We start from the raw sequence: 12,891 nt of genomic DNA on the forward strand, positions 1-12,891 counted from the left end.
AAAAAGCCCAGCTTAAGTTTTGGATTGTGTGGGGAAGGGTTACAACCTCTGTCGGGTTTTTTTTTTTTTGCTGTTTGTTTCCTTTATTTTAAATGGGTTTTAACGATCTATTGCTATTTTTTTCAGAGCAGACTGTTGTCTGGTATTCGTTGATCTCAGAGCCTCCTAACCTGCACAATTGGGAATGTTTATAGCCTTTTAGTGGTGTTTCTTATGCCAGAAGATGAGTATGTCAGGTCAACATCAATCTTGAAGTTACTTATATAAATTAGATGGCAGAGGATCTTAAGTTTGTAGAAAACCTTTTCCAACCACCACTGCCCCCCTCTGATAAGCTGGCACTGGCCACCTTGTTCCTTACTTCTGAATATAACTTTTAAGATCAGCTATCCTAGGTAGAGCCCTCACAGACAGATTGCCCTAAGAACAGCTGTATAGTGCTTATGAATGAACACACACTGAAGTGGAGGTGGGATGCCTGTGGCTCTCCAGCTGTTCTAGAACTACAAATCCCATCATGCCCCTGCCTCTGGGAGTCATGCTTATACCAGTCGGTCTTGCAAACCCTCATAGAACAACACAACAGCTGGAGAACCCCAGTTGCGCACTCCTACTCTGAAGTTTTTGGCACCTTACCACTGCCCTTGTGATGCAGCACTCAGCTCCATCAGATGACTCCAGATTGCTGTACAGTACATTGAAGATCAGCAGTATAGGATTATAGAGGCGGAAGGTTTTGGCTAGATGAGTTGTGTGTAGTGTGATCTAAAGCATCTTAAAGCATTCAATAAACTCATTATCTGCTTAATTTACCAATAATTTGTGTCATTGGGCCCTGCAGTGCCCAGAATATATATAAATAATTTTTTTGGTGGGGGGAGGGAGATATGTGAGAACACATAAGGCAAAGAGACATGTTTTTACATCATTATAGGGATGGATGCATGATCTTGGACACATACAGACTATGTCAGGAGCCATGCATCTATCCATGTGCAGATGTAAAAGCACGGATGTACGGGAAGACCTGTACAGCCACACTGTCTGTCAACTTTTTAACAGGTGGCTGCCCACGACTGAAAGGAGCACTTGTGTCTCCCGGACATGTAAATACGGCCCTTCTTAAGATTCTACGGGCCTCTACTACTGTGAGAATAAGCCCTAAAACCACTTTAAAACAAGGCCTCATTCATCTCTGTTTGTACAAGTATTGAAAAGAAATGAATTCAAAATTCACAACACAGGCCATGGGTTTTTCTATTAGAATTGATCCCTGGTGGGATGCCGCCCTCCAATGTATACACACAGTAGGTGTTTCTAAGCTGTTGGAAACAGACTGATACAGGATCTAGAGTGTTGTGAACTTTCAGGGACTTTGACAGTGTATCCTGTTAGGGACTGCCCCATGCGGATATACTGCAGCTGGACGGCCCTCCTGCGTGAAATTATCTACCTGTACATGATTTCATGCACTGGTTCTGGGGCACGCTTGCCGCCAGCGACCTTGCTTCTGCTCTGATTGGACACAGCAGTAACCAATCAGCGGGTCTGGCAGACATGATGTCCGCTGGGACACGCCGATCGTTACACGCCGATCGTTCTCAGGAGAGGCAGAATGGTGGTCTGCCTTGAGTCGTTATGTACTCAAGGCAGACTGCCGTTCTGTGCGAGGGGAAGATGGAGATCGTGTTCCTGTTAGGCAAAAAGAAGCCTTCCAGTATGGTCTCAAGTACGAACACAACCACCAGGGATGCAACATTGTGCCCAGTTCCTTGCCACAGCGCTGGTAACTAGATGAATAATTAGATAACTTCTGTATTCTGTCAGGACACCGATAACACCTAGATAAGATTTTATAGTTCCTCTCTTGTATCTGAACTGAGAGACTTGATTTTCAGGTGCATCTCGTAAAGTTTGAATATCATCAAAAAGTAAATTTATTTTAGTATTTCAATTCAAAAAGTGAAACTCATATTTTATATAGACATGTTACACACAGAGGGATATATTTCAAGCATTTCTTTCATTTGGTTTTAATGATTTTGGCTTACAGCTAGTGAAAACCCAAATTTCAGTGTCTCAGAAAATTGGAATATTACTTAAAGTGGAGTTCCACTCATTTTGGTAACTTTTACCAATGGAAACTTTTTTTTTTTTTTTTGCTAGTAAATACCTTATTTTCTGGTTTATTTCTCCTCTCCTCACTTCCGGGTCCGATGGGCGATGACGTCATTCGGCGATTCGCAGTGTGTGCTGGGATGTATTCCATGGCAGAAATCTCGCAGTATTACCCAGGAGCTGAGCTGTACTGTGTGTATTTAGGGCCGTTCTCTGCCCTGCCTCCACCCCGCCTCCTCTCAGTGAGTTGTACTTTATGTATTGTATTCAGGCCGTGCTCTGCCCCGCCTCCGCCCGCCTCCTCTCAGTGAGCTCAGTGAGGATATAATGCTTTCAGTCCTCGTTCACTGAGAAGAGGCGGGCGGAGAACGGCCTGAATACAATACATACAGTACAACTCACTGAGAGGAGGCGGGGCAGGTAACGGCCTGAATACACACAGTACAGCTCAGCTCCTGGGTAATACTGCGAGATTTCTGGCATGGAATACATCCCAGCAGACACTGCGAATCGCCGAATAACGTCATCGCCGATCGGACCCGGAAGTGAGGAGAGGAGGAATAAACCAGAAAATAAGGTATTTACTAGCAAAAAAAAAAGTTTCCATTGGTAAAAGTCGTTTTAAAGGGGATTACATACAGCTATGTAATCCAACATATTAAAAATGGGTGGAACTCCGCTTTAAGACCAATAAAAAAAAAAAAAATAAAAAAATAAAAAGGATTTGCTTGCTTACTGAAAAGTTTGTCCATGTACAGTATAGTATGCACTCAATACTTGGTCGGGCTCCTTATGCATGAATTACTGCATCAATGCAGCATTGCATGGAGGCGATCAGCCTGGGGCACTGCTGAAGTGTTTTCGAAGCCTAGGTTGCTTTGATAGTGGCCTTCAGTTTGTCTGCATTGTTGGGTCTGGTGTTTCTCATCTTCCTCTTGAAAATACCCCACAGTTTCTCTATAGGGTTTAGGTCATGCGAGTTTTCAGATGCTGATTTAATTTTCCAGCAGGACTTGGCACCTGCCCACACTGCCAAAAGTACCAATACCTGGGTTAATGATCATGGTAACACTGTGCTTGATTGGCCAGCAAACTCGCCTGACCTTATCCCCATAGAGAATCTGTGGCGTATTGTCAAGAGGAAGATGAGACACCAGACCCAACAATGCATAGTGTACATCCAATCCAAAAACTTCATGCACTAAGTGAGTGCAATATATCAAACAAGGCAAAACATTAGGTGAATTAGTGCATCAATTTTGCAATCTTCCATTCAAAAAATTATAATATAAATAAAGTTCATTCAGTGAAACAATATATAAACAATAGTATCCAAAGTTTATATATAGGAATAGGAGAAATAATGAATTTCTAGGCCCGTGTACAATCCCAACACCAAGGTGAACAAAGTGCTTGATATCTCGATCCCAATGTGATGACACCTCTGTGTGTGCGATTTCCTCACCCTACAGCTGTAAGGTTAGGACATTGAATATGTAGATATGGGCTGGGCAGGGTAAATTCTCCAAGTGCCTCCAGAGGGTCTCCTAGGGTGATCTCAGCCTGTGGCCCTCTATACTAAGTAGTATTTTAGTCAGCGGTTGTCCGATAGGGAATCCGGATCACCCCTCAATTGGGTTGGTATATGTAGGAAGGAAGGCTCCACATAGTGTGATAACATTTCAATAAGAATTTATTATAAAATCAACTAAAAACACTCACATTTGGTAGAAGAATATAAAGACTGAGTACTCCACAAGCCGCTGGCTCTTCTTCCAACGACACTTCCTGTTTAGCCTGTCAATCAATCCTGACGCGTAGCGTCACGCCTACGTGACTTTGTCAGGGGAAGATAAAGAAAACCAGGTAGTACATCCATTTTATACATTTCCATTCTACCCATCCAGGAGTTTTTCTAAGCTGACCAGGCCTGTAGTCTACGCACTGTAGAGTTCAAGACCTGTAAGTAAATACATATAATTTATCTGGAAAAGGAGACAAATAGACCCCTAAGTATTTAAGGGATTTAGATTTCCATGTGAAAGGGAAATTCCAAAAAAGCCTTCTCCGTTTGAGACAAGGTGATGTTTAAGCAACTAGACTTGGTGACAATAATCTTGAAATTGCTAAACCAACGAAATTGTTCCAGCTCCTGTATTGTAGAGACTTTTGGTGCATATAAAGTGGCTATAGAGTCATTTTGGCTATTAAGGAATTAGGAATATATTTTGAATACAAGTTTTTTGCGTGCCTGGAGTTCAGCTTTAAATGGTGTGTTATTGTGTAGCCTTTTCTTATACTGCTTGTTAAGAGTATGTAAATAGTTTAATCTCCATAATCTGGGTACGAGAGCACTTTAAGGGCTCATTCTGGTGGCAGAGGCTCTGTTAGGATCCATGCACCCACTCCTGCCCGTATGTCAAACTTTGACACGTGATTGTGTCTATGCCGGCGCTGCGTGTGCATCCACTTCTATGGACTGCCTGCATCCAGCTCCAAGGTGGATGCACATGCATTTGTTAGTGGCTCTACACAGAGGACAATACAAATCTGCCTTCTGAGAGAGCCCTTATTTCACAGTAAATCTACCCAAACCTGGAAAGTCAGTTTGAGGGATCTTGCTCACTTGAAACAGCCATAAACTAGAATGTTTGTGGTTTTAACTAGCCCTTTAATGCAAGAGGTTCTTAAATGGTGGATCTCTGAAAAAATAATACATTGAAACAGGATCCCCTGCATTACTAAATCTAAAAACAGTGTAGAGTAGGGGTCTCCGAACTTTCTAAACAAAGGGCCAGTTTACTGTCCTTCTGACTTTAGGGGGTCAGACTGTGGCCATTGGGAGTAGAAATTGGCCTGACATCAGTGGGAGTAAAGCCCCGTACACACGTACTGATTGTCGGCCGTAAAAAATTCGGCCGCCGAACGATCAGCCGATTGTCGGCTTGTTAGTATGATGCTTCCGACAACCGACAGCGACTTTTCGGCTGAACAGAATCAGGTGTGCAGGCTATAAAATTTTTGTTGGCCGTCACCAGAACGGCCGATTGTTCACCAGTCAGTACAGAATTCGGCCGACAAACAGCAGATTAGCAAGACTGGGCATGCTCATAAAAGAAAAAACACACGGAAAGTTAACCATCACATGACATCACTTCTGCAGTCGGCGGTTGTTGGCCGACAAAATTCGTGTGCAGTCTTTTGCACTTTTCAGCCGACAGGACAGCACCGGACAAAAGACGGCCAATCGTTCGGCCGACATTCGGTACGTGTGTACGGGGCTTAAGCAATACATCTTTGGTATTAGGGGGAGAAATAGTACCCCATTGTTGTTGGTGTCAATGGGAGAAAATATTGCTCCACCGATGGTGTTCGTTTATTTAATAGTGCCCCATTGTTGGTGTCAGTTTGGGTAATCGTGGCCCATTGTTGGTGTCAGTTTGGGTAATAGTGCCCCATTGTTTGTGTCAGTTTGAGTAATAGTGCCCCATTGTTGCTGTCAGTTTGGGTAATAGTGCCCCATTGTTGCTGTCAGTTTGGGTAATAGTGCCCCATTGTTGCTGTCAGTTTGGGTAATAGTGCCCCATTGTTGCTGTCAGTTTGGGTAATCGTGCCCCATTGTTGCTGTCAGTTTGGGTAATAGTACCCCATTGTTGGTGCCAGTTTGGGTAATAGTGCCCCATTGTTGGCATCAGTGGGATAAATAGTGCCCCACTGTTTGTGTCAGTGGGAGGACAAGTGCTCTAATGGCCAGAATAAGATAAGCAAAGGGTCGCATCCGGCCCCCCGGGCCATATTTTGGAAGACCACTGATGTAGAGAAATGAACTTGATGTGTAAGATGACATGCAAGTAACAGTGTCAGTACCTGGACTTCCATTCTTCCATCTTCTGAAGTAATACTGATGCTTGATAGGACTGGTAATAATGATTGACATTCTGATAAAGGGAATATGGGGACATTCTGGGCAAATTATTTGGAGGGGGGCTGTAACTGTAAGGAGGTTAGGAGCCCCAGCTGTTCTGCTTACTTTAACAGAAAAGTAATGTAAGCTGTTAACTATACATGAGACGGCTTTTACTACCTGTTGTGATTGTCATGTCTCTTGTTTAGGTCAAAGCCAGCAGAGATGGTGATGTTGCGGAGCGGTGTCTAAACGCCATAACAGAATGTGCTGCTACAGGAAAAGGCAACCTTCTGGGGCTTGCAGTTGAAGCGGCTCGTGCAAGGTATTTTTTTATGCTATTTTTACTCATATTGAAGTGTGCCTAAATAAAGACCATTTTCTCAGCTAAGCCTACACTATATTACCAAAAGTATTGGGTTGCCTGCCTTTATGGCATCCCAGTCTTAACCTGTAGGGTTTAATATTAAGTTGGCCCACCCTTTGCACTATAAAAGCTTCAACTCTTCTGGGAAAGCTGTCCACAAGGTTTAGGAGTGTGCAGGGCCGATCCTAGGGTCACAGGCGCCTGGGTGCAGAAATTTTTCTGGCGCCCCCACATGGGCGTAGTCATCTTACTAACTCCTCCCCTTTACAAATGTTTCTATGGCAATGGCATAAACACAGAGATAAACAAGCAAAAAATTGGGGGAGCAAACCCTGAACATGTATATCTAAAGCCAGTGCAGCTATGGACCAAGCAACATGTATATTAAAAAAGAATAGCGCACACATGCAAAAGAAATGACTATCAAATATGGAGACAATCCATAAATAAAAATGGGGATTTAGTCCCACCATATGGCCATATCGTGCTCAAGCCCACCACTGCGTCAAAGTACCCCATTATCAGTGGGTCCTACACTATCCATAAAAAAGGGGTGAATCCAGCCTCTCTTACCCTTGGAGACAACACTCCTTGCTGGGAAAGTGTGCTAATGCACTACAGGGGACTCCTCCTATATCTACTTGATAGTGGACACCAATAGAGTACAGGTGTGTGTGGGGGATGGGATGCTCAACCTCAGAAGTCTGGTCAGACCGAATACATAATAAACAAGCAAAAAATTGGGGGAGCAAACCCTGAACATGTATATCTAAAGCCAGTGCAGCTATGGACCAAGCAACATGTATAATAAAAAAGAATAGCGCACACATGCTAAAGAAATGACTATCAAATATGGAGACGATCCATAAATAAAAATGGGGATTTAGTCACCCCTTTTTTATGGATAGTGTAGGACCCACTGATAATGGGGTACTTTGACGCAGTGGTGGGCTTGAGCACGATATGGCCATATGGTGGGACTAAATCCCCATTTTTATTTATGGATTGTCTCCATATTTGATAGTCATTTCTTTTGCATGTGTGCGCTATTCCCTTTTAATATACATGTTGCTTGGTCCATAGCTGCACTGGCTTTAGATATACATGTTCAGGGTTTGCTCCCCCAATTTTTTGCTTGTTTATAAACACAGAGATGCTCCCCTAAGAAGCCTTCCTTACCCCGGGACCCTCCCACGATCTCTTAACAAATTACAGTAAGAGAAGCAGAGTACTCTAATGGGAACTGGAGGGGGGTCTCTCTAATGGACACAGAGAGGGCATCTGTTAGAGAGTCTGTTAGACAGAGCCCCCAGACAGGAGATGGTAAGAGACTGCAGACATGATACAAGAGATGGTCAGAGACTGCAGATATGATACAAGAGATCAATGCATTGATGCAGCCTCATCAGTGCCCACCAAATGCAGCTTACCAGAGCCCACCAAATGCAGCCTACCAGTGCCCACCAAATGCAGCTTACCAGTGCCCACCAAATGCAGCTTACCAGTGCCCACCAAATGCAGCCTACCAGTGCCCACCAAATGCAGCCTACCAGTGCCCACCAAATGCAGCTTACCAGTGCCCACCAAATGCAGCTTACCAGTGCCCACCAAATGCAGCTTACCAGTGCCCACCAAATGCAGCTTACCAGTGCCCACCAAATGCAGCTTACCAATGCCCACCAAATGCAGCCTACCAGTTCCCACCAAATTCATCTTACCAGTCCCCACCAAATGCAGTCTACCAGTGCCTACCAAATGCAGCTTACGAGTGCCCACCAAATGGAGCCTACCAGTGCCCACAGGTTTCTGTGTTCATCCAGCAAGTTCACCCCCCCTACAGTTAGAAAGCATCCCCTAGGGACACATTTAACCCTTTGACCGCCCCTGGTGTTAACCCCTTTCCTGACAGTGTCATTACAGTAACAGTGCATATTTTTAGCACTGATTACTGTAGTAATGTCACTGGTCCCCCAAAAAGTGTCAAAAATGTCAGTTAGGGGCCCGATCTGTCCGCCGCAATGTCGCAGTCCCGCTAAAAATTGCAGATCGCCGCCAATACTAGTAAAAAAAATAAAAATGACATTAATCTTTCCCCTAGTTTGTAGACGCTATAACTTTTTACCAAACATATGTTGCAGAATACAAATTTGACTAAAATGATGAAAAAAAATCGATTTTTTAATTTTGTTTTATTGGGAATATTTTTTTTTTTTTTTTTAAGTGCAAAAACAATAAAAACCACACAGTTGATCAAATACCACCAAAATAAAGCTCTATTTGTGGGGGGGATAAAGGACATCAATTCTATTTGGGTACAGCATTGCACCACTGCACAATTGTCAGTTAAAGTAACGCAGTGCCGTATCGCAAAAAATGGCCTGGTCATTGAGGGGGTAAAACCTATCCAGTCCTTAAGTGGTTAAAGAGGAAGTAAACCCTCCTGTGCAAGTTGTACCTATAGGTGATCCTATAATAAGGCTTACCTATAGGTACTGTAAATATCTCCTAAACGTGCACCGTTTAGGAGATATTTACCTTACATGCAGCCAGTGACATCACTGGCACATGCGCTCTGAAGGAACGGCCGCTGGTGCCGTTTCTTCAGAGTCCCGTGCCGTGACCGTCGGCTCCCGCGCGCGTGCGCGGGAGTGACGTCACCGCGGCTCCGGCCAATCAGATGGCCGAATGCCGCGATCCCGGAAGACGGGCGTCTGGACATGTCGCCCGTCATAGAGGTGAGCGCACGGCATGGCGGGGGCTCGTTCTGAGGTAAGTATTTCATAATGAGCTAGTATGCGGTGCATACTAGCTCATTATGTGTTTCTCTTGCAGGGTGAAAAAAAAATGTGGGTTTACAACTTCTTTAAGCTATCCCACTGCCTGATCTGAGGCTGAGCCCATAAGTTCTCTAATCGGCTGGCTCCAGACTGCGCATGCACAGTTCAGAAGAGTAACCAAGAAGGATTTCGTTTTTCTAAAGTGTTTCACTGCCAGCTACTTGTGAGTTGTGGGTGCTAGGTGGCCAGGCCAGCAAGGGATCCAGATATATTTGTGTTTGCTTCCCTTTTGTTTTGCCCGCAGAAATCGCAGGTGCAGCAGAGTGCGGGTAGCAGGGACAGTATTTGTAATGACAGGCAGGCTCCTGCAGAGCAAGACAGGTGCTCTGAATGTGCCCCCTCTCCTATTGTGGTGTTTTAGGGAGCTCAGGGAGATTCACAGCACAAGGCTAGCAGAGAATGCAGGGACAGAAGGTGTGTGCTGGCTGTAGGGCTGATAAGGAGACCAGTGCAGTGACCTCTTATCAAGCATGAGAAAAGGAGGGGGGAGGGGAGAGCACGGGAAGGATCACAGAGGCATCGTGCAGTGGCTGGGAGACCAGAAGAAACAATACCTGGCTGGACTGGACTTTACCTCCATCAATCACAGAGAGAAGAGGAGGGAGCGCGTGGGAAGGATCACAGAGCCATCTGTGCTGAGGCTGCAGTGCTAGAGGAGACAGATAGTGACAGGCTGGATCAGTGTGAGAGCTGTGTGTACTCACTGCTCTTCTAGTAGTGCTGAAGGGAGAGAGAGGAGTCAGCAGTGTGCAGCTCAGCTGCCTGGGAGACCTGAAGATCAGGCAGTATATGTGCTGACAGGAAGCGGAGCTCTCTCACCTTGTGTCTGCTCCCGATGTTTAACAACAGTCAGGGGCGGGCCACCTAGTGGCCTCGGGACCTCGGGCAGCTCCCGAATGGTCAGTCTGTCCCTGCTGCTACTGGAGCTTCTTTGTTGCCCCTCCTCCGCCTCAGCTTGCGGCGCTTGGGTGCAGTGAACCCTGTGCACCCGCCCCGGATCGGCCCTGGGAGTGTGTCTATGGGAATGTTTCACCATTCTTCCAGAAGCACATTTGTGAGGTCAGACACTGATGTCGGAGAGGGAAGGCCTGACTCACAGTCTCCTCTCTAATTTATCCCAAAGGTGTTCTATCAGGTTAAGGTCAGGACTCTGTGCAGGCCAGTTAAGTTCCTTCACCCCAAACGTGTTCATCCATAGTAATTTATGGACCTTGCTTTGTGCACTGGTGCCAGGCATGTTGGAACAGGAAGGGGCCATCCACAAAGTTGGGAGCATGAAAGTGTCCATAATGTCTTGGTATGCTGACACCATTAAGAGTTCCCTTCACTGGAACTAAGGGATAAAGCCCAACCCCTGAAAAACAACCCCACACAATAATCCCCCCCCCCCCACCACCAAATGATTTGGACCAGTGCACAAAGCAAGGTCCATAAAGACATGGATGAGCGAGTTTGGGGTGGAGGAACTTGACTTGCCTGCACAGTCCTGACCTCAACCCGACAGAACATCTTTAGGATAAATTAGAGCAGAGACTGCGAGCCAGACCTTCTCTTCCACATCAGTGCCTGACCTCACAAATGCTTTTCAGGAAGAATGGTCAATTATTCCCATAGACACTCCTAAACCTTGTGGACAGCCTTCCTGGGGGAGTTGAAGTTGTTATAGCTGCAAAGGGTGGGCCAACTCAATATTAAACCCTACGGACTAAAACTGGGATGCCATTAACACTCATGTGCATGCAAAGGCAGGCGTCCCAATGCTTTTGGTAATATAGTGTATGTTTTTTTTAATTCTGCTTTAGATATCCAGTAGTAGGTCAGGAGTGCTATCACGATGTTAGTTTTCACAGTGGGGCATGGACAGCACCCAGCTTATAGGAATTAAAACCTGATCCCGGGAATACTCTGCCTTTAAATAATTTGGCCAAGCTTGCCCAAACAAACTATATTCATTTGCTAATCAATGTAGGGGCTGTCAGCAATGTATAGACTGTATGTAAGGCTGGGTTTTTTTAAGCTCAACTGAGACTCCTTGCCCCATTCCCAGGGCAAAATGGAGTTGGGATGTGAGCTGCTCAGCCATTCATAGGAAGCCTTTTATTTTTATCAATGGATATAAGCCTTCCTCTGATTGGCTGAGGTAGAGAAGCGGCTGATGTTACAATCTCCACCAGAAGAAGCCTTGTATTTCTTCATAAAGTGCCCCATTGTTGGGGTCAGTGGGAGAAAGAGTGCCCCATTGTGTGAGTCAGTTTGGGTAATAGTTCCCCATAAAAGGCTGCCTGTGAAAGGCTGAGTAGCACAGAGCCAGGAACAGGACAGGAAGCCCCTGCTGGAACACAACGCAGTATAGTGTATGTAGCTGATACAGTATATACAGCACTGACAGCCGCTGCACTGATTAGTAAAGGAAACGGTTATGTCTCCTCAGCTTCTTCTACTCCCCCTCCCAGTATTGTCTCCTCCGCTCACTCTACTCCCCCCCTCTCAGTATTGTTTCCTCAGCTCACTCTACTCCCTCTCCCGTTAGGGACTCCTCAGCTCCTTCTGTGTCCCCTCTCAGTATTGACTCCACTGCTCCCTCTACTTCCCCCCTCCCAGTAGTGTCTCCTCAGTTCACTCTATTTCCCCTCCCAGCAGTGACCCTTTAGTTCACCAAGTTCCCCTCCCAGTAGTATCTCCTTAGCTGACTCTACTCCCTCTTCCAGCAGTGACCCCTCAGCTCCCTCTGTTTCCCCTCCCAGTAGTGTCTCCTCTGCTTGCTCTACTCCCCCCTCCCAGTAGTGTCTCTTTAGCTCCCTCTACTCCCACTCCCAGTAGGGTCTCCTCAGTTCACCCATTCCCCCCTCCCAGCAGTGACCCTTTAGCTCACTAAGTTCCCCTCCCAGTAGTGTCTCCTTAGCTGACTCTACTCCCACTCCCAGTAGTGTCTCCTCCGCTCGCTCCACCCCCTCCCCTCCCAGTAGTGTCTCTTTAGCTCCCTCTACTCCCACTCCCAGTAGTGACTCCTCAGCTTACTGTACTTCAAGCCCAACAGTGACTCCTCAGCTAGCTTACTGTACCCCCCCCCCCCCCAGTAGTGACTAATCAGCTCATTCTACTCCCCACCCCCCCCCCCCCCCCTCAGTAGTGACTTCTCAGCTCACCCTGCTCCCTCTCCAACATGTGGCTGAGCCTGAGGAGGTCTGCGAGGAGACCGTAGAGTGAGCTAAGCTGCTTAGGCTGGATTCACACTAATGCATTTCATATTTTTATTATGGGTTCCTATGGAACACATTCACATCAAAGCATTTTTGTGTCTCTGCATTTTTGGAAAGAGTCAGGGACTTTTTTCCTGCAAAATGCAACGTTTTGCATGTAATAGACTTCAATGGACCTGCATCCAAAATGCAAGTATTGTGTTTTTACAATGATTTTGCCGTGATTTTACAGAAATTAGCATTTTTTAAATCTGCCCAACAATACATTTTTCCAAAAAACGCAAATCGCGGTAAAATTGCAGCAAAATCGGTGTAAAAAAACCTTGAAAAGCACAGCAAAAAACACTACAGAAATTTTCAAAAGTAACATGCATAGATGTGCCTCGAGCTTTAGTCATTGCTGAGAACTATTGGATGGCTTTAGTGCTTCTGCTGTGAACTACAAGGATGAATTATTCCAGAGTG

The 12,891-nt window shown here is 45.6% G+C and overlaps 1 protein-coding gene across 1 annotated transcript in view; it reads left to right on the forward strand.

Moving 5' to 3' along the window:
- MMUT (methylmalonyl-CoA mutase) overlaps positions 1–12,891 on the forward strand; it is a 174,421-nt gene that overhangs the window by 44,956 nt on the left and 116,574 nt on the right. The window contains exon 8 of the mRNA XM_082250032.1: positions 6,232–6,347. Coding sequence (XP_082106158.1) covers positions 6,232–6,347 — 116 coding nt within the window. The remainder of the gene's footprint in view (positions 1–6,231; positions 6,348–12,891) is intronic.

Source organism: Pelophylax lessonae (genome assembly GCF_965119305.1).
Source record: "Pelophylax lessonae genome assembly, chromosome: 3".
In the NCBI taxonomy this organism is placed as follows: domain Eukaryota; kingdom Metazoa; phylum Chordata; class Amphibia; order Anura; family Ranidae; genus Pelophylax; species Pelophylax lessonae.